This window comes from Hemicordylus capensis, chromosome 2 (genome assembly GCF_027244095.1).
Source record: "Hemicordylus capensis ecotype Gifberg chromosome 2, rHemCap1.1.pri, whole genome shotgun sequence".
In the NCBI taxonomy this organism is placed as follows: domain Eukaryota; kingdom Metazoa; phylum Chordata; class Lepidosauria; order Squamata; family Cordylidae; genus Hemicordylus; species Hemicordylus capensis.
The window spans coordinates 402,105,400-402,132,259 of NC_069658.1; the positions used below are offsets into that span (position 1 = coordinate 402,105,400).

Here is a 26,860-nt window from a genome sequence, read left to right on the forward strand (position 1 = left end):
GGCTAGTAGTCATTGTCAAACTTGTCTTCCAGAAATTATCAAATCTCCTTTTAAAGCTATCTAACCTAGTGACCATCAACTCCATGCCCTCAACTCCTGCCTTTGGCTTCCAGCGGCATCTGGTGGGCCACTGTGCAAAACAGGATGCTGGACTAGATGGGCCTTGGGCCTGACCCAGCAGGGCTGTTCTTATGTTCTTATGACCATCACCACATCTTGAGCCCCTGGTGGCGCAGTGGTAAAACTGCCGCCCTGTAACCAGAAGGTTACAAGTTCGATCCTGACCAGGGGCTCAAGGTTGACTCAGCCTTCCATCCTTCCGAGGTCGGTAAAATGAGTACCCAGAATGTTGGGGGCAATATGCTAAATCATTGTAAAACCGCTTAGAGAGCTTCGGCTATAGAGCGGTATAGAAATGTAAGTGCTATTGCTATTGCTATTGTGGCAGCAAATTCACACTATACCCTGTGTGAAGAAGGGCCTCCTTTTATCTGTCCTGAATAATCCGCAAACAAGTCAAGGAACACAGGAGTCAGGATCTAACCAGGCAAAGGCTGTTTAAGAGCTCAGTGCCAAGAGATCAACCACATAGTTTAGAATCATGTAATGAGTTAAAACCCATGCAGACAGAAACTGAGAAGATGCACTCCTCCTGGCTTATGTTAGGAGTGAGCCAGAGATAACATAGGCAGGAGGCCAATTGGATTGATGTAACTGCAAAACTGAGACCAAGAAAAATAGGTTCTCTCAAATTGGTACCAGAGGAAGAACCAGGAACAGCAAGAGGCTGGGCAAACCTAATTGCTAAGATAGAGAGGTTGGCAGGAAAAGGGAGGTTGTGAGCAAGGAGTAGCCAATTGGCACTCAGCTGCTGGTCAGCTGATCCACTTGGCCAGAGAGCATTCACTGTTGTTTTCAGAGCCATGGCAGAAGGCCACAATCTGTGCTGCAATCCTGGGGGATCTGGATGTGAGGTTTCTGCTGCCTGTCAGCTCAGCAGCATAAGACATGCCTGCTTGTTCCCATGCAGAGTTCACTCAGGAAGTTCCTGGCTGACTAAAGAACTGTATCCCAGTGCTGGGAAGTAAATATTTGAAAACCAACAGAGCCTCTTGTCTTTCATCACTCTTTATTGTGTAAAAATAAATTCGACAATTCATGTAGTTCCAGCAATAAAATGGGAGGGAGGGAAGCATGAAGAGAGCCAGTAGAAACAGTGCATTTTCAGAACTGCTGATGTGGACTGTGGATGTAAGATATAACAACTCATTCAAAACCCAGTAAAGACTGATAGAAGAAATAGGAAAAATATACAGCTTTGGTTAACAGAATGATAACTCCAGAAACATTTATCCTCTTTCACACTGTACAGTATATACAATTGTTATCACTATCACCCTTTTTAATTTTGGCAAATCACATGCAATTTGGACTGGATTTCTTTTTCTTAACATGTTTCCCCCCTTCATCAAATTGTACTTACATTCATTATTAGTTGCAAGAAAGTTTCCAATAAGGATCGTTAACAGATTGATCTTACAAGGTACAATTTTATTTTCAAATAACACTGCTTAAAATATGCTGCCCTGAGCAGAGATTTAAAAGATAGATATCTAGGTTGGGTTTGTGTCAATTACAGATAGATTTCCCCCTCCCAGCACTCTAGCATTGTGTCTATAGGTGGTCACATGACCCACAGATCTCTGACTAGCAGCAGCCTTCCCATAGTGCAGCATCATCCTTGAACTGCCTATTACATGCCTATCCATGTTGCATATTCATTTGCCATAGCTTTAGAATTGGTCAAAATGGCTCATTAAGCCTCATGAGCTTGTCCTTAATCCCTCCCTTTCCTCCCCCAGTCTGGAAAAACTTCTTTACTGGGAAGGTAGAGGGGAATATTGTTTAAAGGGGTGATGGCTTCAGTCTATTAGTACAAACCAGGAGTTCTTTTTTTTAAAAAAAGAAACCATATAAAATATTATCTATTTCAAAATAAGCTTTGTCATTCTTTTTTCCTTCATTTGCAGCTTAAAAGTATTTTTTTCAGGAATATCAGTTCATTTCCTATATATTCTCTTCTAATAAAAAATACTTTTCTTGGTAGTAAACTCCTTTTACAACAAGATTTTTTTTTTTTAGTTTACAAAAGCAGAAATGCTTACATTTCAAACAGTAACTAAACTTTCAAGGGACAGTAAAAGGTATTTCAATGGCTATGACACTTAAGCGGAGATTCTAAACACTGTTTGCAAGTAAGCTCGATAAAAGTGAATAGAACTTACTTTTTAGTTACACATGTTTAGGATCCAGTGCCAAAAGATGATTCATTGACTTCCTAAACTGATGTAGCCTTCTAGTATTCAATGGAACTACATCGGTGTAAATGGCCAGTGAATCATTTCTTTAGGAGGAGGCCTTTGGGAACTGTCAGACCATATTTAGGCAAACACGCTGCTTGTGCAGTGGTCTTTTTGTTTTCATCAAAGGACATTACCTGAGAGAGGCATGTATTATTACGCACAAGAGGGAAATCAATCATATTATGCAGAAGGCTTGGTTTGGGTGAGTCAGTTCTTTACTCCACATTCTCTAGAACAACCTGGTGATGGAAGTACAACTCCCAGTAAGCCTGGAGTAGAAAGGACCATCCACAGTGGTACTGAAGGGACAGCTCCAAGCACATCCAGTTTGGTAAGTGTCAGTAGGACTGATCCGACAGCACAGTGTACGTTGCAAGGCAGAGGTGGTTAAAGGACGGCTTCCACTGCTGCCTTTGGGGACAGCTCAATTGCTGAACTGAGAGTTCTGGGTGCCCAGGGCTTAAAGATGGGGCTGAAGGGAATGTTCCCACTGATTTAATAATCACCAAGGTTTTACATGGGATTTTTAAATATATGATTTTAAAAGGTGTAGTGCTGTTTATCACAGGGAAGAACGCTGCATCCCTAGTCACCTTTTTTCAGCCACACCTGTCCTCTATGAATGTGCTCAGATGACTGTTTTTTATAGCATGAACTATCGCTCAGTAAACCCCCACAGCTCTGCAGTAGCCCATGCAAGCAGGCAAGCATTAGACCAGGTAAAACACGATTGAGGCACCTACTGAAACATGCAAGAAACAACAGTGCACCCCTTGCCTCCTCTGTAAGCCTGCAGGAAATCTAAGGGTGCCACAAACTGGGACAGAACCAACACACTTCACTGAAACAACACAGCACTAGGCAACCAGTTGCCACTAAAGGTGGGGAAAGAGGCACTCTCCCAACCGAACCACAGTCCCCATGAGAAAGGCCAACAGCTATACCTTCTCAGATAGTTGATACCTTTCAAGTTACAAACAAGTCTGACTATATTAGAAAAAGAAATGCACTTTTCTCCTTCAGAGAGGTTTGTGCAGGGCTCCACACATTCATACAGTTCATTAGGCATCCCTTGTGTTGCTTTAAAAATATAGTGCAGGCTCTTTGCTGATTGTTGAGCAAACAGATGTGTGGAGAGGCCACATCCTTGTTTTAATCCCCTAGGGCTTTGGAGCAAAACCAGGGTTTGCCCTTTATTCTGCTTCCTTTCCCATTTGCTTTTTTCCTATATATATAAACCCACCTCTCTCAAACAGTTCCTTTATTCCCTTCAAAAAGGAAGGACTCTTAACCTTTATGAAAGCAAAGTATACCTCAAATCCCACTGGGTCCAATGAGCATAGGGCAGGCAAGGCTCATCGCACTATACATCCTGCCACCTGCAATGAACCCAATTTGTATTTAAAAGGCAAAAATCTCAGCTCAGCAGTGTGGCCATGGAAATCAGACTGCAACAGCATGCTTTGCAGCTGACAGCCCCCCCGCCCCCCCGCCCCCCGCAGCCCTTCAGGTTTATGGCTCTTAGTGAGAGAGAAAAAGGAGCATTGATGAGGGACTGTCTCATAAGGAAATATGGGATGGGGAGGAAGATTCCCTTCTCCCAGCCAAATGTTCTGTGGGAGGTCCAAGATGCTTTACCTTTGGAGGAGAAGGCAATTTAAGAGCTTACTGCAGAACTGAGAAGGGAGAGAGAATGGAATGAATCAGGGAATTCTCTACTATCTTCAGGTCACAGAGTTTTGAGAGAAGCCATAACTAATGCCTGTGCAAGGAAGTGACTCTGGACTAGGCAGAGGTTCTGTGATGGCTAACAGAGGCAGCTCCTTTAGGCTATACAGCAAAATGAAGGCAGAGTAGGGAAGGGAGCTGTTCTGCAGCTCCATTCAAACAGATGAGACAAATACTCCTACAAATATCCCAGGATCTGGACAAACCGTCTAGAATACTTGGCCTGGCAATGCTCCTGAGTCTCACATGTGTGTGCCCTGAAGGGCAAAGATGGCTCTGTTGTGCTCTGTCCATAGCCAGGAATGTACACAGTTGGGGGGAGGCTATGGGGGCCCTGGAAAAGCTAAGAAAACAGTTCTACCCCCACCCCAAATCTTCCTTAACCCACAGTCAAGCCACCATCATGTGTCATTCAAAAGCATTTGAACCTGCTATCACTCAAATATTATTATTTTTTGTAATACAAAATAGAAAATAAAAATCTGCCCACAGGTGAATGGCTGCTTAAAAGACATCGAGTAGAGTAGGAATATAGAGATATCCTTTAAAAAGTATATGCAAATGAAGACAAATGTGCTGAAAGAGTCGCACCAGCCCAAAGGCACTCAGGCTTCGAAACGAAGTTGGCAAGCCAGAAAAATCAGACCGTTCATGATGAGACTTCATAAAGCAAAATGAAAAGATAATCAAGTCTCAATCCAGAGGGGAGTGGGACAAAAGAAAGGAGGGAGGCGGGGGGGGGGACAATGAACCCTCTCCCCTACTTGTCAGATTGCAAAGTTCCAAGTTGCCTTAAAGTTGTCTAAGAAACTTGGTCCAAGTCTCCTAGACAAAAAACATGATTGATGCTTTAGAACAACAAACAGAATTTTAAAAGGAAAGGAAGAAGGGGGGAAAAGAGACAGAAGAAAGAAGGGAAACAGATTTGTCCATAATTCATTCCTGGGTGGGGCGAATGTCTGTTAACCAAGGGTTAAATGGATTTGGAATGGGAGGGAGGGAAGAGCAGCACTTTTAGTTGATCTGACGACAAGCTTCAAATGTCCATTTGGTGGCTCCACCATAAATATCAATGTTGGTCTCAGACCAGGCTATGACACTACCTGACAGGGCTTTGGTGCTGCAAGTGGCCAGGTTGTAAATCTCTCCTGGGGTGAGTTTTCGGTCCCAGATGTTGAAATGAGCCAATTCCCCCACGAATGCCTGGGTGGCATCAAATCCACCGCCAAGGGTATCCTTTAAAAAGAGAAATGGAAGGCACACATTTTGAAAATGTCATTCTCCTTTACTCTGATACAATGTGACGATTATTCTGGTCTAAAAGAGCTTCTCCCAGGAGGAGGCAACCCAGCACTGGAAATCCAACAGCCTGACAGAGTAAGCACTTGAAACAAGCCAGAAAGCTTTTACGGTAGCCTGGAAAGGTCAGCAGGAATAGACCACACCAGAAGAGTTCAATAAGGGGGAGGAAGGATGCAGTCCTTGAAATGCATTTTCCATGGAATCAACTTTCAAAAATAGAACCTTTAGTCCCTGGCACTAGCCTAGTGGAGTGGGAAAAGGGACGTGTATGCACATATATAAAGTCCTTGTGTTATTGTGGGAGCGAAACAGTCAGGGAATATAATGAAATGGGCCATGATGAGGTTGGGTCCTGCATCTTGAGGCTTGGCTGTGTGGAAATGTAATGAACTGAAAGACTATGTGAAATAATTTGATACCACAACTTTCACTTTCTGGCTGCAGCTGTGTGTCTGAGTGAACACACTGTGTAAGTGGCTGATGCAGTTGATCTAGGTCAGTTATGCTATATGTAGTGGTCAGGGTGGGGGGGAATAACTGCCTGCTTTTTTGAGAAGTGGAAGGAGGAATTTTGAATGCCCTGTAGTGTGTGAAAGATTCGTCTCTCTGTGGAGCTAGCTTTAGAGATGCAGCAATCAGGACAGCAGCAGCCTGCTTCTTTTTGTTTCCCCTCCTATGGGTAATCACAACCCACAATACAATGAAGATGCTGTGTGTGTGTGCGCGCACACACACGCGCACACACATACACACACACTGAGCTGGTTCAGTAGCATTGTTGTTTTCCACCCTGAGAAAATTGATAAACTGGGACTTGAAACCATGATTCACGCTGGAATTGCTATGTCTGGAACAAATGTTCCATTTGTCAAATAAGCAGGCCAGTCGCCATTTTGAAGTGTGTGTGTGTGTGTGTGTGTGTGTGTGCGCACGCACACACACGCGTATGTGTGCATGCGTGTGTGCATGTGCTTTAATATTTATGACAGAAGGGCGTAGATAGGTTCCTATCTCCTACTCGCTTGAGAACCTTCTCCGCATTCTGCTAGACTTTATCCTCCCCCCACCTGCATCCCCAACTTCCTTCTGCTCTTATACTAGGTAGAGATACTATTAAATTCTATGAAACAAATTTGCAGTGCTACCCATGGTGGAACTGTTCTGCATTGATTAGGGCAATCTGGGAGCCTCCCAGTGTGGCTGAACTACAACTCCCATCATCCCCAGCTACCCTAAATTGTAGTGTGGGTAATGGGAGTTGTAGTTCAGCAACATCTGGAGGCTCCCAGATTGGGAACCACTGGATTAGGGTAATTGTTTAGAGTCCTATGGATCTTGACATGATTCCATGGGCTGCCACATTGCAATAAGCCTTATACAGCACATGTACCAGGCACCCTGTGCCAATGTGGTATGAAGACATCATCACACCTCATCAGCACAGGAGGCATCTACACATACATGACAAGACCTGTTGAGACAATAGAACATCCAAAATTACCAGAACCCACTAGGTTAAATCTGGATAATACACTTTGGAAGCTTGGCAGAATTCAGAGGGGGAAATCCAGGTCCACTGAACTTAAACCAAAGTAGAATCTACAGGTTTGATCTATGTGTAATACACTGGTATAGAATGACTTCTATACCAGTCATTACATTCAATTACTGCAAATTTTGTGTAGGATATAGACAAACCCCTGCAGCCACCCTCTCCACCTATGCCTTCAACCTTACCTGTTCCTGTCCTAGGACAAGGACCCCTTGTGGTTTGATAGGATGATAAGGGGCCAAGTTTTCTCCATTGCCTCGTTGTGTGCCATCCTGATAAGCCTCCCAGACACCATCCCGGGTTGTCCATGTGATGCAGATGTGGTGCCATTTTCCATCATTAATGACAAATGGGAGCTTTGCTACCTGAGAGTGGAAAAAATTACTGCAGGTAATACCTTCTGTGTATAATAGTGAACAGGAGACCTGGCTGCTAGTCCAGGTTAGTCTAGCTTATGTTTTAATTACAGAAAAAAGCTCACCCGATTCTCAAAGCTGCCACTAAGCTCTCCAATCTCTTTGTTATTCCTGGAGATTGGGAGTGGGGGTGGCAAAGATCTGGAATCTACACCAAGTAAAGATAATGGCAATCTTTCTTTTATCTTCAAGGACACAGAATCAGCCTTGAGGACTTAAACATCCTAAGTACAATGACCAGGATGTTGAAATGACCAGGATGTCATATCTATGATATTTTGAATTTTAAGAAGCCTATGACATGTTTGATGGTTTTTTTACAATCTGAAAAGATATTCCTTGTCTTCTGAAAACCTTGAGGATGGTTGCCTCTATTGCTAAATATCACAATACATTTGGAGTGGTATGTACATTTGACAACCTAAGCAAATGGATGGCTTGTGAATATATGTGGGGTTAGTAATCTGCACTCTGCAAACTCTACAAAATTACCTGTACATAAAGGCCTGATTCCTGCTGCACTTGTGCTTGATTTGGGGCCACAAGAATATACACCCAGAATGACTGGGTGGATATAACTGTAAACTTGTACAATGAGCTGTACAATGGCCTCTTTCTAAGTGAATAAATGTTGGGGAAAGAAGAGGAAATCAGGTCTTCTGAAATATGCAGCTACTTCCCTGGAGGGCAAGCTAAATATAAGCTCCACTAACTAATTTGTTTTTAAATATGCCTGAATTTTCGTTATATATCTATATCTTCCCCCAAAGAAAAGGGTTGAAGCATTTTCACTCATTTTCTATTATTTCACTTTTAAAAAACAGAGTTCCTGTATTCTAATACACTTCTGATTGCAGTATCAACCAATGCCATCACCAAGGGTTTGCAGTTGTGCTCACCTTGTGTGAAGGATACTACAAGATATTTGGGGAAGAAGGTTTAAGACTATCATTGTTTAGCTAAAGTATGTTCAATGCTGATGTCTCTGTTCCTTACCTTGTCGTTGATAAGAATCTCCATCGGATTGTTGCCCCACTCAATAAGCACCAGTTCATTGGCTTGTCCAGGTACTGCATAGGAGAAGGGTGTACCTACACCTGGTGAGGCGTTGGATTTTATCCACATGCAAATGGTAAAGGCATACATCTCTGGCAGGCTTTTCTTCACCTTGGCATACATGTAGTTAGTTCTCAAGGGGAAAGTCAGCTGAAACTTGTCTGTTGGCCTGTTGTCCTTCTGACCTGGGAGAAAATGAAGAGAGGATAAGGTGGGTACTAAGGGTGGTCTATTAGGGGTGATACAATTACAGGATATGTAGGTGTAATTACAAGACACCTTGAGTCCTTTTTCTGCACCAAGGCTAGGAGCCTGGGCCAAATGTGTTCCCATAGATTCTCCCCCCGCCCTCTCTCTTTCTTTCTTTCTATTATATAATGAGCCTTAAGATGGCACTGTTTAAATCCCTTCAGCACATTTCTGCACTCTAATCCTAGTCACATGGATGGCGCTTGGGGAATAGGGTCTTTTTCTCTCTTCTTTCACCTCCAACCTTTTAATTTTTTATCATAAAGCTAAAAAAATATTATGAACACTAATCAGCCCAGAAGGAAAGCGGAGAACAAAGGGTTTGACTGGGCATAACTACCCATCTTGTGAAAGTTTAAGTTACACAAATTGCTTGAAAGAGGAATGAAATGCTATAGATTGTCCTAGGTCACTTAGAGGGTAGACCCAATACATTTAAGTTACACGAGGCTAGTCAATGGAAGGTGCATTTGTTGTATGTAAGGATGAGCTGAGTTTTAGTCTTACTAATGGAGAATATATATTTAATTCCTCTTTGAAAAATATTATTTTGGAACAATTACATATTATTTATTGCCATTTCCCACAGCACATAAACATACCCTCCCTTCTAAACATACACTCACTTCTGCCTGCTGGATTTAGAGAGGGATCAAGCAGCAGAGTTAAATTTGTTCACAGTTGAAATGGAAAACATTAATTCTTAAACTGAAGAATTACTGACAACAGAAGAGGAGACTGCTGTGTAAAGTGGAGTGTGTGCATGTGGGGAGGGACACAGTAGAGCTATAGATAACTTCTGCCCTCCAAATGTGACATTATTCAAAATAAACACCGACAGTGTCAGTCTAAGCTTTTTACCTTTCTCTAGGTCACTGATCCTTTGGTGAAGGGAAGTTAAAGTGCTTTCTATTTTCCCTCTTTCTTCAGACTCATTCTTGGGATTGTACTTTCCTTCTTCCAAGCTGTTAATTCGGGACAACACTTGCTTCTCCAAGTCATCAATGTTATTCTGAAGTATATCCTTCAGGGAATTGGTCTGGCTCGAAGAATTCATCCTACTGAATTGCTGTGCAGGGTGGGGAGGGGAGAAGCAAAGATAGTAAGTGGATTGTTGCAAACCAAATTAACACCACAGCATTATTTACCAGAGGCTCGTTCGGACGCCGGCTACACTGACCGCTAAACTCATTTAGAGCTTACCAAGCAAAAGAGCATCACTTCATTAAAGGGAAGCACCCAATATGCCATAGAAGCACACCGGGTGCAGGGGGGTGGGGTGGATGGCAGAGACTACTTCAGATGTCACTGCGGGCATTTTACCTCTAGAACGGGGCAAAGGTTGCAGCATTAAAGCGACACGAAGAATTGCACGAAATGGGTGACCCAAAGCCACGTCTGGTGTGTTTCTTTGGCTAGTTCTAAGCAATAACAGAAAAGGAGAAAGTTGTACCTCCAGGGTTTCTAGCCTTGTTTTAAGTGACTGCAAAGTTTGTCCAAGTTGGCTCAAGGTCTCGGCAGCTGGAGTCCGGGAGAGATCTCCCATGGTGTTTTTGGAAGAGCCGGTCTGCTTTCTGTTGGAGCCCCCACCCGTTTTGGATTCGTTGGGGACTGTCTCCAGCAAGCTCTGGCTCTCACATCTGCCCAGCTTAGTGGTCAGTTCCCTAATGGTTTCCTTTTGGTTCATGATGGTCTCCTTTTGCTGAAGCACCGTTTCCCGGAGCTGTAACACGGTGGTCTTCAGGTCCTCTGTGCTGCCGCCGCTCTGCATGGAAGAAGTGCACATGTCCATATCCACCGGCACCGAGGTGCAGATAAACCGAGTCTGCCCGAAATTCTGGGCGCATCCTCTCAGGAATAAAAAAGAAGCCAACACGAGGCTGCACCGAACTCCTGCAAACATGGCTGGGGCAAAGTTTCCAACAGACGCGGAGCCCCGAAACCCTGGGCTTACTTTCAGCACCATGGAACTGTCCACCGAACTGCTGAGCCGACTGCGGTACGCGGGCTCCTTTTATAAGGAGCGGGCGGGGCTACCACGCCATTGACGTCATAATGGGGTGGAATCCCTGTTTAATTGCCTTGTGACCATCATGTCTCCTGTTTAAGATGGCCTAAGTAAAAGTAGAGGGTCCCGGAGGTATTGACCAAGTCTGATAATGGCGCGCTACTGCCTGCTTTTCCTTGCTATGAATGAATGGAGCGGTGGGAGCAGGGAGAACTCGCGGTGGGTAGGGGCGCCCAGCGCGCCAGAACCCAGCGGTGTGACAGATACGTAGTGCATGCGCGTGTGCAGCAGTGTGTGAGTTATCCTCGGCATGACAGTGTGTGTGTACCTTGAGCGTGTTGAAGTGCAGCAGGGGTGCGTAATAATGTGGTGGGCAATAGAATATTCTCTCTGTGTTAGATTATTTCGAGTGTGGCTGCGTTGGGGAGAACGTAGGGCTGTACGGTTCGAGGAACCCTGTGTTTGTTTGTGGTGCCAGTGGTGTTAAAACCAGATCCGTGTACGTACGTGCGTAGCTCCACGTGCTTTGTGTGTTATTCCTCGGTCTGGTGTTTGACACAATGCCTTTGTCCCCTTTCCCCTATTGTAACGAAGCTCAAGCAGTGTAATTGAAACATTTGCATGTTCCGCCGCCCGTTTAATCCTACCTCTTTTCCCCTCCCCTTCCTCTGGTGACCTCGTGTGGATTTTTAGATGGTACGTTCCTACAGACCGGGACCTGTCCTATACTTGTAAAGCGCCATGTACATGGATGGCACTGTATTAAATACATACATACATTAAGCAAACATAATAGTCCCTGCAGATGTGCTTGCATTTATGACGGAGCCCTTGGTGCATAAGATAAGCATGTGTCAGAAGAAGCCCTGCTACAGTCAAGATGGTGTTGGGTGATCGTTTAGGGCAGGTGGCTCCCCGCTGGGGTCCTCAGGTGTTGTTGGAACACAACTCTTCTCGCCCCCATCCTCAGTGGAATAGCTTAGGAGGACTTTAAGGTACAATCTAGCCCTGGGATTTCAGGGGCGTAGCTCGGGGAGAGGGGGCCGTGTTCATCCCTCTCCACAGCGGCCCTTCGGAGTGAGGGAGATAATGAAGAAAATAGGGAGGGGTGGAGCTTGGGGGGCCTTCGCGAGTTGCGGGCCGGTTCTTTGAACCCACCTGCTCAATTATAGCTACACCCCTGGATTGTATAGTGTATATAACTGATGCACAAGACCCTTGAGTGCGTTTCGGGTGACTACGGTGTAAGTCACTCTCTGTATATGGTAGGTGTGATGGTGTCCTTTCTCGTTTGGGAACGGAAGGCCATGGTGGAAGGTCAGGCTGGGCCAATGGCGGGAAGTAGAAGATAAGGAGGATCCAGAACGAGGGAAGTGGGTGATTATACACGCATATTCTATATAATATAATCCACATTGTAGAATCCCAGGATCCAGGGCGGGAATTCACCCTGAAAATCCTCTTATTCTCTCTTTCGCTCTCTGTCCCTGAATTCTTTTCTGCAGCCCTGCCCTGGCTTGCTAACCTACAATTTATCTCTCCTTCTATACCGATCAGGTAGTAATTAGTTCCTACAAAGAGAGGTGTTAGTGCCCGACGCTGTATCTTCCCCGTTCTAAAATCTCTTCCTTCCCTTATCCATCCCAAAGCGTGTAGAGGCTCACTGTGAATACTCAGTGCCTATGGAACTTTGTCCATGCCCAGATGCCCAGAACTGAGCCCCGATCAAGCGAAGCCCGGCTGCTCCCAGTCCCACCCTCCTCCTCTCCACTCTTTCGTGCCGGGTTGTTGTCGCTGTTGCTCCATTTCCCCTTCTTCCGATTGTAGCAACAACTGATGCCTAGCAGCGGATTTGTTTCGTTTAAAAAGGTACCAGAGAGGCAGCGCCTGCCTTCTCTCGGCCTCTGTTTCCAGGGACGTTCGCCCGGCTTTCCAACCCGAGGCCAGGCGCCTCAGTTTAACACCACCGACTCTGGATCTCTAGATTGCTGGCCAGGCAGGGGTTAGACGTCAACCACAGGAAAGAAAAGGACCCCCCGGATCCTCCTCACAGACCCCTCCGCCACCCCCACCCCCCTTTCCCAGGCGGGGGAGACTCGTTTCCAGTAAAGGCGAGCTTTCCCGCATGAAACATCCGCCCAAGGGATGCGCCTTTGGAGCACTCAGCGAGTCAGCGGAAGAAACTCATTTCCTCCTGCTTCTCGTGGCACCGGCTCTTGAATGAACAGAGTCTGCTTGCTTGGCAGGGTACCTGACACCTTCCCGCACAGCACCGAGCCTCCTCTAGGGCTTTCTGAGCCGAGAAGGGAGCGATCGAAGAACCGAGCCAAGTCTCCCTTACTTCCTCCTCCTCCTCCTCCTCCTCCTCCTTTCTTGTGCTTGACTGGCTGCCTGCCTCCTCTGGGGATGGCGGGGCAGGGGCTGGGGCAGGCATGAGAAGGGGGAGTGTGTGTGCGTGCGTGCCCGCGCGCAGCCCGGTGGGTGTAAAAGTTATTCCCCAGATGTCATTCCCTTCATTGATCACGCACTCTCATCATGCTTGGAGTCCGCTGATGCAGAGCTGCCTGGGCTTCCATTTTAGGTTTCAGCTGTGTACGTTGCGTGTGCTTGTGTGTGTGTGTGTGTGTGTGTGCGCGCGCGGAGGAGAGAGGAGATTACAGCAAGCTTCAAAGTCCTGCTCTTGGACAGACATAATCACAACAACCAATTGCATCTAGCACAGTTTACGGGTATGGGTTGTTGTGCTTCCTTACACGTGGTGTTGAACAAGGGAGAAGGCTGCCTCCATGTCTTCCCTAATATCTTAACCCCCTCCCCAATTTGAGAAGGGAGCGCGGTGATGGATAATATGAGCAGCCAGATTTCCTCACGAGTGTCATCAAACAGCTGGTTACGGGGGCATCTTGGCATCTTTGGCTTCGATCCTACCTCATCCACAGGCCCACACACACACACACAGAGAGAGAGAGAGAGAGAGAGAGACTTCAAGGTTGGTAGTTATGGGCTGCTGAGCTTTATGCTAAGAATGGCGGCCTTGATATGGGACGAGAAAGCCGCTGAGGAACAAAAGCGAATCTCTTGTTCAGGGAAGGGAGAAAGAAGGAAACATGTATAGGATCAGTAACTCTCCCCCGCCCCCGCCCCCGGCCCTCTTTCTGCTCCACTACATGTCTGTCCCCTTCTTGTCGCTAAGGTGGTCTCTGGCGGTCGAGTCACCCTTTGGGAAGGGACGCAGGTTCTTCTGGGAAGCCTGGAGGCGTCTCTGCAGAGAGCGATCGAGGCAGGGCAGGGCAGTGCTCTGCGAGAAAGGCTCCTTTAGGAGCAGCAAGACAAATCAAAAAGGCCCCTGGAGGCTCAGTCCGGAGTACTGAACTGTGAGGCTTTGGGCAGAGCGGGGTGCAGCAGCAGCCAGAGGCAGTACTAGGTAGCTACCCACTTTGGAATTCTGGAACTCACCGAGCGCAAACGCCAAACCGAACCAACAACAGAATTGCGTTCTTTCCCATCCGGGCCACCTTAAAGGAGAGAGCAGCAGCCTGCCTGCTAGTCCCTCGGGCGAAAGGGTCTCCCGCTTGCTCAGCTCCCCCTCCTGAAGAGTTCTACAAACTCCTCGCCCCGCCCCGCGAGGCCTAAACAAACCGGCTCCCTCCGCCCCGTGTTTCTCCGCACTGCTTTTGGACAGAACTGAGCCGAGGCTGTCCGGGCTGAAGTAGAAGCGGCGGCGGGGAGGGACGGGCAGTAACGGTACCGGGGTCGCTCGCCGGGGCTGCAGACTGACTGATCTGGCCTCAGGAGAGAGACTTTCCCAATGAGATTCTTCGCCCCTGGACCCACATTGTTCTCCAGTCTTGAGACTCCTAGCGGGTGTGTTTTTAAAGCAAGCTTCTATAAGGCCATTCTAGTAATCGAAAGGCGGCCGCTTGCTCATGGATCCCCCAGCCTGCCTTTGAAAAGTGGGGAAGTGGGAGAGGGCCCTGCTAAACAGCCATTAGTATGAATGGAGATATTTGCGTTCGGTTTTGAAGGCCAGTGATGAACTGGCACGCGGGATCCTCGGATTAGTATTACCCCACTGAGCACTCTGGCTTTGCAAGACCCCTTCTCTAAAGGCAGAGGTTTTTCTCCTTCTCACACCCGTTTGCTTTTAGTGCTTTAAATCCGGATGAAGCAAGAAATCTACAAATCCCAAGGTTTTGACATTTCCTTGCTGAGAATTTTGCTTGGTGATTTCTTAAGGGATTAGCAAAGGAGAACAGCTTCTGGAGGTAACAGGGAGAAACAGCAGTTCCGGAGCACAATCTGACTGCTTCGAAGCCAGAGGCAAGGAGTCGGTGGAGGTGCTTCTGACATCCTTCAAGGGAAAAGAGGGAGAAGAGGCAGAATGGTGCCAGCCTCAGGCACTAACTAGAAACAGCTGCACTGAGCAGCCACCCCAGAGGGACTGGGACGTTGCCTCCCTGCCAGGGGGAAGATACCAGTAACAGCCAGGGCTTTCAGAGGGAGAGGCAAAGCCAGGAAGCAGAAAACTAAACCCAACCTCCCATCAAATGCACATGTTCTGGGCAATGAGCCAACAGCCCCTGGTGCTTTGCTGGAGCTCTGCCTAGGATTCATTGGCTGCAGGTCACAATGCTTTGCAAGAATCATAGGGAAGAATGAAGGAGGCGCTGATGGCTGTGCTTTCCCTTGGACTGATGCATTCAGAGGTCCATTGAGTCAAGCACTATTAGGAATCTCTACAGATTCATTGGAACAGAAGGCCTACTCACATGTTCTTTGATTATGAGTTAACATCCTCTTACTTCATTTCAATTTCTTGTTGAAAGCAGGGGCGTAGCTAGGGGAGAGGGGGCCCGTGTTCATCCTTATTTCTGGTGGCCCCCCAGGCTGAGGGAGATAATAAAAAAATAGGGAGGGATGTAGCTGGAGGGCCCTCTGGAGCTGGGGGCCCTTGTTCTTTGAACCCTTTCGTTCAATTATAGCTACGCCCCTGGTTGAAAGAATGACATATTCAGGGGTTCAGAATCAAGAATCCTCTGGCAAAATCAGGAGTTTTTAGATCATTCTCTGGCTAAAATGATCACATAAACAAGAGCATTACTTCTCTCTTCTAACCAGTGGCACTCTTACCCCGGACTTCGGGGCCAAAGTCCAGGCCCTCCACACCCCCTGGGGGCCCCTAAATCCTCTTTAGACTGTCCCGGGCGGTGTGGTCGCTGCTGGCCTGCACTGTGCAGGGCGGCCAAATGTGATAATCACCTGTGCCAGGTGCTTTAGAGACAGAGGGGGGAGTGGGGAAAGAAATATGTGGGATGGGAATATGTTAAGTTGCGTGTTGAAATGTTTCTGCTACTGCATATTTGCATAAATGTACCCCATGTGTTAAAAATACCGTGTTTGTCATGGAGTGTGTGTGTGTGTGTGTGTGTGTGTGTGTATAGGGGGATAATGCTTAACTTGCAGTGGGGGGAGCCTCCAGCAGTGGGGGGCCTTAGGTCCCGGCTCCAAAATTGCCTAAGTGCACCTCTGCTTCTAACCAGAGGAGGATGGACTTTATAGTACACAGTTTCTTGAAAGCACAATGAATGACCCAACACAGAGAAAATTCAAACATCACTGTCTATTAAATGCTTTAATAGGATAAACCAGAATGACTAAAATTGTGAGCAATGAACTTTTGAGTTCTCCAGAACCTTCCATCAGACTGGATGTTAAGCAAAGCAAAAGTGGGGGTGGGGAGAGAAAAGCTAGATATGGTATAAGAACCTCAAAATCTGCAACTTAGAGCATTCTTAACGCAGAAATTATGCAGACATAATTTTATTAGTCTGTTTTGGATGTCCCTCCCCAATTGCCAAATGTAGCTACCTGTTATTGTTTGTGTGCTTCCAAGATAGTGAGAGTGTTAGACCAAAACACCCAGAAATGGCATGTCCTAGTACAAGCGTTATTGTCTCAGAAAATAACCTCAATGGTATTCAGACAATTGTTCTTCTGTCCTGACAAGATGCTACATGTGATCACGTTCACTGGTGTGCCCCCAGGAGTTCCCATGCCCTCCCCCACCACCACACTCCAGAAGGTGTGTGTTATCCTGGCATACATGGTTACAGTTTATGTGCAATTTATTTCCCTTCCCTATCTTTTGGGAGCAAATTGCACACATATTAGTTTCCAGTGTCTATTGAATATGGTGCCTTCCTCCACACAATCCTAAGGCTCACCACATATTGTTCTCCTATGGCAAATGGCTCAAGTGGCCTTGACATCAGTGGCATAGGGAAGGCATAAGCGAAATGTGTTCACACGAGCAGTGGCTTCTCCTCCCAGGTGGCAGCTTCCCCCAGCAGTGGCTACTCCCCCTCCCCATGTGCACCATGTCGCATGCCGCTGCCGATGCACAGCACACAGGGCTAAAAGGAGACCCCACAGCGCTGCAGAAGCCTTCAGTGCTCCCACCACTTCCTTCAGGGTGTGCGGACACTCTTTCTCCCGCTTTCAGCCTCCCCATACCACACACGTGTAGCAGCCGCAGGAGTGGCTAGCCAGCAGGGTGGGGGAAGCGATCAAGGCGGCCCCAGAGGCAGGAGCCCATTGGTTCTTGGAACCTGTGTGTTCAATTATAGATCCGCACCTACCTGAGATACAGCTTCTGAATTCTTCATTGTGTCATCGTCCAGCTCCCAGTCCTAGGGTAAGGCAGCATATGCCTTAGGACAGGCCTGCTCAGCTTTGGCCCCTCAGCTGTTTTCGGACTACAACTCCCATAATCGCCAGCCACAGTGGCCATTAGCCAGGGATTATGGGAGTTGTAGACCAGCATCTGCAGGAGGGCCAAAGTTGAGCAGCTCTGACTTAGAAGTAGGTTGTGCTGCTCTAGCGTAATCACTCTAGTTTTGTATCTCTTGTACTTAAGATATTTTTATCTGGCTTTTTGACCCATACAAAGCAGCATGCAAAAGGACTAGAACATAACAGTGAGCCAGTTTTTATTCTTGCCACCTAATGGCTCCTAATGTGTGATGAGAAGTGAGTGCACACATTTCCCCTTACCAGTGCCCCATCACCATCCCATACGGTCATGGGTGGGGAGAGGGCGCCCTTGTGAGTTCCTGGCATAGTTGAGATTCCACCCAAGGAAGTCCTCATTAGGCTCAGTCTCTTTGCTGCTATATTACACTAGCTTTCAGGTATTAGGGTCTCCCTTCATGCATGAGATGAAGTGAGCTCTGCTCCATGAAAGCTCATGTCATTTCTGCTCCATGAAAGCTCATGAAACCACAATAGGTTTGTTGGTCTTTACGGTGTCACAACATACTGTGTTGCTTTTGCTGCAAAAGACTAACACACATTTACTCCTCTGGAACCTTGTCTTTGAAATACAAGAACTTTAAACTTCCAGGAGTTTGTCTTTCAAAAGAGCAGTGATTTGCATGAGACAAACCAGGAGAGATCAAAATACATGTTTGACACAATTTGATGGGATTCCCCTGGCAAATGCTGGTCAATTTGAATACAAGAATATCTTTATAGTACAGTTAACACAGGTACAAATATTAACACTATCAGCGTCCTAAATCCTCCTCTGTCACATTTTCTATGAACTGTTCACAGAAGGATGAATAAATGGATTAGATTAGATTTATGTGCAATACTCTTTTATTGGGGCTAGATACAATCCAGTGTATCTGTGGATTCACTGTGCAAGCCCAAAATATAATATCAATCAGTCACAAAATCCAACATCTTTAGCTGCTCAGCTCTACACTGAAGAAAATGTCTAGTTTTCATTAGTTCTAGTCCTCATGGTTTCTGTTGAAGGTGTTTCACCTGTCCCTCCACAGTGACTAATCCTTAGTTCCTTTACTTCTCTCCTTGTTTTTTGCTTTACCAGTTTTTGCCAAAATATGCCAGTTCTTATTACATGAAATACTGCAAGCAAATTAAATTATGTGTCATATATTCATAATGCATATATTCAGTTACCAATTGTTGGAGTAGAACTAGAGTTTTCTTGAGTTGGATGTTGTAGGGTTGCAGCACTCATACAACATGCCTGATAACTTGAACTCGTTTATGCCAATCCAGTAAGGGTAATCTATATGGAAAAGCAGGCTTCCCTGAGTGCAGCTGCTGCTGATACGGATATTCATCTGGGCTTCAATGAACTGGCTGGAAGTATCTAGCTGGAAGTATCTTTTGATGCAAATATGGAAACACATCTGAATGAGTTGCAAGTAGTTGCCCACAGCTGGAGCTGGATCAGGGCCATTTTGTCTCAGTGTAAGTGATGGACAGTATAAACATTGACATAAACCATTGCCACCTATGGCCAATGTTCTTTTCCTAATGCTTGTCCATATTAAAAATGTTGCATATTATGAAATTGAGCTCAGTATAATAGATTGAAAGAGTCATATTCTGAATTTGAACTATGCTTTACTAATGGATACATTTCTTCCCTGAAATGGAAAGCTGAATGAATTGCATCATAGTTTTCCCAGAGTGGTTGCTTTGTGCACAGAAGCACATCAGTTCTTTTGAGGCTTTAGTTTAGTCCATGTGCATGAAAATTATCCCTTGAACTTTTAACAATTCTCCCCACATTAAAAACAAAATGTCTATGTTTCTGGCTGACTTGCTTTTCCTTTGTTTTGTTCTTTTCTTTTCTTTCTTGTTTTTGCAGGTAGGATGAGCCTTGTGCAATTCATCTAAGCTGATGCCATCAAAACATCACTCCCTTGTGAAGGTCAGCCAAGAGAAGTGGTGTAGAATGCAAGGAGTAAGGGTGGGGGGAGAGTTAAGGTTGGCATGAGAAGAGAATTTGGAGGGGTTTGTTCATTAGGAGGACAGTTTGTTCAATCCATAGGAAAAGACTGCAGGCAGGCGTAATGTTGGCGTGAAAATTATGTAGGGGGTGCTGAATGAAGCTGAGAGCTGTTGATGGGAAGCAGCTGGCTCAGAAGCTGCGATCAGGAGCCTGGAAGACCCAACTCAAGTTCTCCTGAGCCAGAAACTCAGAAAGTGGCCTTAGTCAAGTCATTCTTGCCTGCCCTCCCTACCCCTGCAATATGAAAATAATAATACTAGCCCACCTTACAGAGGTGCTGCTACAAGGACTGCTGACCTAATGGGTTCATAACCACTGTATTGGTCCATTTGAACAAAATCCCCAAGCCACAATACTAGTGATACCTTTATCAGGATCAACCAAAATGACACAAAATCTTAAGCAAGTTTTTTTAGTTCCCAGAACCCTTATTTGGGCTTTTAAAAGTAAAAATTGGGGAAAATTTTGGCATGGTGTAGGAGCTCTAGTTTTTAACAATCTTAAGATGGAGTACAGAAGGAGTTATGCAGTCTGAAACTGATTAGCCTCACTATGTGTTAGACACTGATCTTGGGCTTCATCTAGAGTTTCTAGAATGCAGGAGAGACAATACAACAACAAAAAATATTTATATACCACTTTTCAACAATTTTTTCCAAAGCAGTATACAGAGAGAGAGAGAGAGAGAGAGAGAGAGAGAGAGAGAAATAAGATAGATGGATGGATGGATGGATGGACAATAATGACTGTGTGTGTGTGTGTGTGTGTGTGTGTGTGTGTGTGTGTGTGTAATGGGATACTTATATAATTATATAAATTATATATATAATTCATATATTTTATTTATATAATGGTGTCACTCTGTGAATGGGAGAATTTTCATTTGTACAAGGGAAAGGATAAATTTTCACCAATCCCCCCTCCTCTCTGCACCCCCTGCCTGCAGTCCCTGAGCATCTGCTCCTGAGAACTGGGGGATCTTCTGGAACAAGATGACATACAGAACAAGAGGGATGCAGCAGGAAGTGGGGAGAGATCATAAAAAATCGTACCCCCTGTTGGATATTCACAGAACATTACCTTAGGATTACCTCTGAATGTGTGTCAGAGATCTGGGAAACAAGCCTCATAAGGAAACATTGAAGGAACTGGGCATGTTTAGCCTGGAGAAAAGAAGACTGAGAGGGGAACAACATCACATTTTTCAAACGGAAGAAGAGGGCAAAGACTTGCCCTCTGCTGCTCCAGAGGGCAGAACTAGATCTAATGGGCTTGAGTGAAAGGACAGTTGTTTTTAGCTGAACCTAGGAGAAGCTTCTTAACAGTAAAAGCAGTTTGACCATGGGACCCATTACTAGGGAGGGAGGGGTGGTGGATTCTCCCTCACTGGAGGTCTTCAGGCCATGGTTGAGCAGCCATATGTTGGAGATGGCCTGACTCTGGACTTCCTGTATCAAATAGGGATTGGCCCACATAGATGGCTCTCATAGCCCTCACCAACTCTATGAGCTCAAGCAATTTGAACACTTAGGTAGTGCTATATAAATGCATTTAACAACAACAACAACAACAACAACAACAACATTGCTCGATTGATTGATTGCTGTCCCTGAACACAACTGCTCCCTGCACAACCATGCCACTCTCTTACTAGGGTTATTAGCCCCTTTTGGTGATGTTTCTGTGCCCTAACAGCATCACAAGTAACAATTTGAAGAGTGCAAGTTTTCACAGACATGGCAATGGAGTAAGGTGGACAATGTAGCTTGCTGAATCTCTTCTTGTCATGCAGCTGTTAAAGGCAAAGAAACCCTGCCAGGAAAATATAGGGGTCAACCCCAACCATTACCAAAGGAGCCCACACAAGTCCAAAGCTCTCCAGCAACCACAACATGGCCACACCACAATGGGATCAGATGTTGGCATCTCCAGCCATTATAAGGGAGAAGGGTGTGGGTAGCAGCAAGCCGTGGGCAAGAGGCAGAGGCTTGGAGGACCAGTGGGAGGACTTCCTGGTTATTGCATAGTCTCTAGGCCATCTGTTAAGGATGCTCCCAGGTGGAGCCTCCAAATGGTGTCGTGTAGTGATTTAGAGTTCAAACTGCCGGCCAGCAGCAGCATGTCCCCAGCTCAAATCTTGCTTCTGCCATGAACTCACCAGGTAGCCTTGTCAAGCCATTTGCTCTCAGTCTCAGCTGCAATATGGGGATCCTGATGCTTCCCTTACAGGCTTGTTGTAAGGATTATAACAAGACAATACATGTGGAACACTTTGCACACTAAAAATAACAAAAGAAGCTATAAAAATGCCAGTATTATTACTTTCTCTCTAGCTCCAGTTTCTGATGCCTTCTGAACATGGCTGTCCTTACCCATTCTGCCCTTTAGATTATCAATGAAATTCACCGCACAGACACTCCATTCTCGGTGCCATTCTTGATGGATGCTGAATAGGCATGTCCGATTCTTACTTCTACCCCAAGCCCCACACAGACACAATACAGTACTGCAAATGAAAGCAATTGTACGAAGAAATCCATTGGAGTGGAAAATAAGGCATCTTGGGTACCCTCCCCTGGGCAATGGGCAGGAACCAGAGGCTATAGCAAGGAATGTTCCAAGAGAAGTCACCAGATTGACCCACACAGGGCTAATACGAAGGCCATCAGGGCTCACTCCCCATGCATTTGGTTTTATTACTTTAAAGCTACTTCAAATGGGATGAATGTCCATGTAGGAACTAGCATTCAGACTGACTGTAAATTACACGTATATCTATATTGCATTTGCTATGTGGTATACATGCTGGCAAATTGTGATTGGCTCCAGGTTCCCAGTGTATGTGCACTGTGTATCTACCTAGTGAAATGCATGCATGTGAAATAGTCCGACATGACAGCCTAGTGACTTGCACACCACTTCATATCTGGAAGATGTTTCTTTGTAGAAAATGTGCCAAATTCAAAGCAGCCCTAACACATTCTGTAGGAACTGGCTCTTCTTCAAAGAGTTACAACACGGATTGTGCTGTCCCAAGTTCCTGTCAAGTTTATATCAATTCCCAGGGTCTTTCACAGTTATGCTGCAGACCAGCTAGGGGTTAAAGCAATTCAGACTCTGCACTGACTGAGAGATGGGATGGATTTGTGTGCTCTTTTTACCTTTGCGAAAACTGTTGGATGGCTCAGAGACATTTTATCTTTGCCTTTTTATTGTATCTTGTAAACCATTGTGCTCTGCTTTATTACTTGTTGTCCTTACTCTTTTTAATGATTTTCTTTATCCAGCATGGTCTCAGATGCCATTATGCCAGTAACCCCCAAACTACCTAACTGTACTAAGATGGGTAGCCTAGCAATTCAGAGAACTCCCAGTAGAAGTTGCATTGGGGTTTAGGGCTGCAACTTAATCTTCCAAATTAAAGATGAACATTTCTGCAATGCTCACATTCATGCAGACAGCATGATCCACAACAACCCATTTGACAGAATGATATTGGATTTAAGCTGGTTAAGTCCACTCTCAAGTAAGTGGGACAGAACTGGTTTGAATCTTGAGCTCTCCAGCTTCATTGTTTTGGATGTTCATTGAGAGCTTGGTCTGCTTCAGCAGTGGGGCACTTTATAATCAGAAGAGCTCCTTTAGAAAGCTGTCTGTGCCTTTAAGATGGAAAGCTCCTTTGCTCTAGAAGGCAGGCAAAGATTTTGGTCTGAAGTTTGCTGCATTTTGCTGCAGTCCCCTTTTTGCAGATCTCCATACATGATGCTTTCTTTTTCTTGCTGTCCCCATCTCCAAAGTCAATATCTTTCTTGGTGCCTGACATTTGCAGCCAAATAATAAAGCAGGGGTTCTTTATACCAGCCAGATCTCAGCAATGCTACAGAGACAAGGATCCTTTCATTGCAAATAATTAATTTTGTTACATATTGCATAAGATCCTAAGAAGCTTTCTGGGGCAATTTGCTTGCTGGATGCACAGCTCCTATCAATATTACATTGCATTTGGGTACCAGAGTTATGAAGTTTCATTAAAATTTTAATTTGCGGCTTAAAACGGCATCAAACCCTAAAAAAAAACAAAAAACCAACACCTAGCAAAGTAATCATAGAGGGTACAGCATGGAGTGGGGTGGAGCTGAGTGATGAGGGGAAGGCACCATGCTTCGGTGGGGGGAGGGGGAAGAAGAATGGAACTGCATGGGAAGGAGGGAGAAGACAAGGGAGCCTCCTGCTCTCCTTACACCACTCACAAGCATCACCTTCCCTGATATAAAGAAATGTTTATTTCAGGCGGTATAGAAATATGATAGACAGAAAGATAGAATTCCTATTGTTGTCACATCACTCTCTCTCACCTCTTCACATGACCCTCATTTGACAAACCCTGACTTTCACCCTCTTTCCCATCCCTGTCTTTTCCATTGAATGTAGACGATAAGTTCTGTAGACAGGGACCATGTTAATCCAATTTGCATCACCCCCCACAGACATTTTAGTGCCAATATGTATGAATGGGAGCAGCAGCACCTGTCAGAACAAGGGCAGACCTTTTTTGCAATCTAGGAATGTGACAGGAGCCACTTGGTCTAGTCTACTGAAGGCTAGATTCGGGGGCGGGGGCGTATCTAGGGTAGGGCAGGCAGGGCACGTGCTCCGGGCGCCACTTGAAGGGGGCGCCATTTTTAAAAATTATATATATTTTAAATGGCCACTGTAAACAAAATGGCCACCGCACATGCCCAAATAGTCACTGCGAGGCCCTAGAGGCCAGCGAGGGAGGGGAAAACTTTGCAGATCCCCCCCACATGGCCTTTAGGAAGCCCCTCGAAGGGGATACAGGTAAAAAAAATAAATTTTGTATAATATAATTCACTGTACACATATTCAGTTTGGCACTATGTACAGAGAATCAGGGCTTGTGGATACTGAGCTGAAGCTTATGAGCTAGGATTGTATTTATTTGCTCTTACTTTGCTTCTTGTGATAAGTGAGTTAAATGTGATGTCTTAATAATATGGCTATTAATGGTGAGTTTGTCTTTGAATCAGTGTGAAATCCTTAGTATTAAGGCCCACTGGGAGCTTCTTGCTCTCTTTCTCTCATTTTAGCTGTCTTTCTGAAATACTAGAATATATTCCAAGCAGTGACAGTTCACTCTGCATATTTTCAGAGCATCTGGGAAAAGTCAAATTCTCCATTTATTTTAAAACTTATGTAATAGTGATGCTACAATGCAGAGTAGAGAATTAGACAGGCACTTCTGTTCAGTTTTCCAAGTACACCTCCACATAGTATTTGGGTATTTCATGAGCCTCAGCATACTGAAATTTGTATTTTTCCAGCATTTTTTGGTCTGGCTACGTCCACTGCTAAATAGTTTTTGAAATATTAAAAGATGAATGAGCTTGACTTGTATTTTTGAGCTGATATTATGGTAAAGTTATCTGAAAGATGGGTGTCAGATGCTTGGACGGGGGCGCAATTTCAGTGCTTGCCCTAGGCGCTATTTTCCCTAGATATGCCTCTGGGTGGGGGGCACGGCTGCCAGTTAGTTCATAAGGCTCTGTCTGTGCATCCTGCCCCTGACTCACACTTGGTGTAGGATAATGGCTGGCAAGACTTTAACTTGAGCAAAGGTCTACCTTCAGCTTAGCCCTGGAATCTTTTTTCTTACCAGGCGTCCAGCCCTGGGATTTGTGAAAAAGAGGCTACCTCTGAGCATACACAGAGGATTTTTCCTCATCATTGAGGATCCACAGCCAGCCCTGACACATATGGAACTAGAGGTAAGGGCTTCCAGGTCAGATAGTGTGGCTTTCAGGTTGGTTTGGAACCCTTTCATGTTAGAAGCTGAGCTCCGTAGAGGACCAGTCTGTTACATACCATGGGATTTAGGGTTATCTTATCTATATCATACCACTTAGTGATGTCAATGTCATTGACCCTTTAAGGAAGAGTGACCATAGTGCAATCAAATCCAGCATACATACGGGGAGAGAATCACCAAGGAAGTCTAACACAGACATTTTGAATTTCAGAAGAGAAAACTTCTCCAAAATGAGGAGTATGGAGAAAAGAAAGCTGAAAGGGAAAATCAGGAAAGTCACTTCACTCCAGAGTGCATGGAGTTTACTCAAAACCACAATATTAGAAGCCCAGTTAGATTGTATACCCAAAAGGAGGAAAAGTACCACTAAGTCCAGGAGGATGCCAGCATGGCTAACGGGTACCGTCAAGGAAGCCATAAAAGGGAAGAAGACTTCCTTCTGAAATTGGAAGGCCTGTTCAAATGAAGAGAATAGAAAGGAAGTTAGGAACACAGACTGTGGCAAAAGAAATGCAAGGTGACAATAAGGGAGGCGAAAAGGGAGTTTGAGGAACATTTAGCTAAAAACATCAAGGGGAATAAAAAAACCCTTCTTTAAATACATCAGATGCAAGAAACCTGCAAGGGAGGCAGTTGGACCATTAGACAATGAGGGAGTGAAAGGGATTATTAAGGAGGATATGGAGGTTGCAGAGAAGCTAAATGAGTTCTTTGTGTCCGTCTTTACGGCAGAGGATACTGAGCATATATCTGTTCCTGAACAAGGCTTTTCGGGGATGGAGGCTAAAGAACTGAGTCAGATAGCAGTGACAAGAGATGATCTATTCTAAACAGTCCAGAAAAACTGAAAACTAGCAAATCGCCAGGGCTGGATGGCATCCATCCAAGAGTCCTCAAAGAACTCAAATGTGAAATTGCCAACCTCCTTGCAAAAATATATAACTTATCCCTTCAATCAGGCTCTGTACCAGAGGACTGGAAAGTAGCAAATGTAACACTGATTTTCAAAAAGGGATCCAGGGGCGATCCGGGAAATTACAGGCCAGTTAGCTTAACGTCCATTCCAGACAAATTGATGGAAAGCATTCTCAAGGATAAAATTAAAAAGCACATAGAACAACAGGCCCTGCTGGGAGAGAACCAGCATGGCTTCTGCAAAGGTAAATCTTGCCTCACCAACCTTTTGGAGTTCTTTGAGAGTGTCAACAAGTGTGTGGATCAAGGTGATCCAGTTGACATAGTATACCTGGACTTCCAAAAAGCTTTCGACAAAGTTCCTCATCAAAGACTCCTGAGAAAACTTAGCAGTCATGGGATAAGGGGACAAGTACATGTGTGGATTGCCAACTGGTTGAAGGACAGGAAACAGAGGGTAGGGATAAATTGAGTTTTCACAATAGAGGGAAGTAAGAAGTGGGGTCCCTCAGGGATCAGTACTGGGACCGGTGCTTTTTAATTTCTTCATAAATAATCTAGAAGTAAGGGTAAGCAGCGAGGTGGCCACATTTGCAGATGATACCAAACTCTTC

At 45.3% G+C, this 26,860-nt stretch overlaps 1 protein-coding gene and 1 long non-coding RNA gene across 2 annotated transcripts; one reads left to right on the forward strand and one right to left on the reverse strand.

Moving 5' to 3' along the window:
- Positions 1-1,112: 1,112 nt before the first annotated feature.
- Positions 1,113-10,834, reverse strand: NPTX1 (neuronal pentraxin 1). Its single transcript, XM_053298218.1, has 5 exons — positions 10,120-10,834; positions 9,528-9,735; positions 8,358-8,602; positions 7,131-7,310; positions 1,113-5,327 (listed from the first exon to the last, which is right to left on the reverse strand). The coding sequence occupies exons 1-5, from the start codon at positions 10,630-10,632 to the stop codon at positions 5,106-5,108; spliced, it is 1,368 nt and encodes a 455-aa protein (XP_053154193.1). The 5' UTR covers positions 10,633-10,834; the 3' UTR covers positions 1,113-5,105.
- Positions 10,814-25,290, forward strand: LOC128345770 (uncharacterized). The gene is made up of 3 exons (XR_008316643.1): positions 10,814-11,028; positions 19,361-19,423; positions 25,182-25,290. It is a non-coding gene; the product is annotated as an uncharacterized LOC128345770 (long non-coding RNA).
- The last annotated feature ends 1,570 nt before the right edge of the window (positions 25,291-26,860 follow it).

Coding starts and splice junctions, on each gene's coding strand:
- NPTX1 (XM_053298218.1), bottom strand. CDS start 10,632: ATGGTGCTGAAAGTAAGCCCAGGGTTTCGGGGCTCCGCGTCTGTTGGA. Junction 8,603..9,527: donor GATCAGTGACCTAGAGAAAG/GTAAAAAGCTTA, acceptor ATTTTCTCCCAG/GTCAGAAGGACAACAGGCCA. Junction 7,311..8,357: donor AGATTCTTATCAACGACAAG/GTAAGGAACAGA, acceptor TTCCACTCTCAG/GTAGCAAAGCTCCCATTTGT.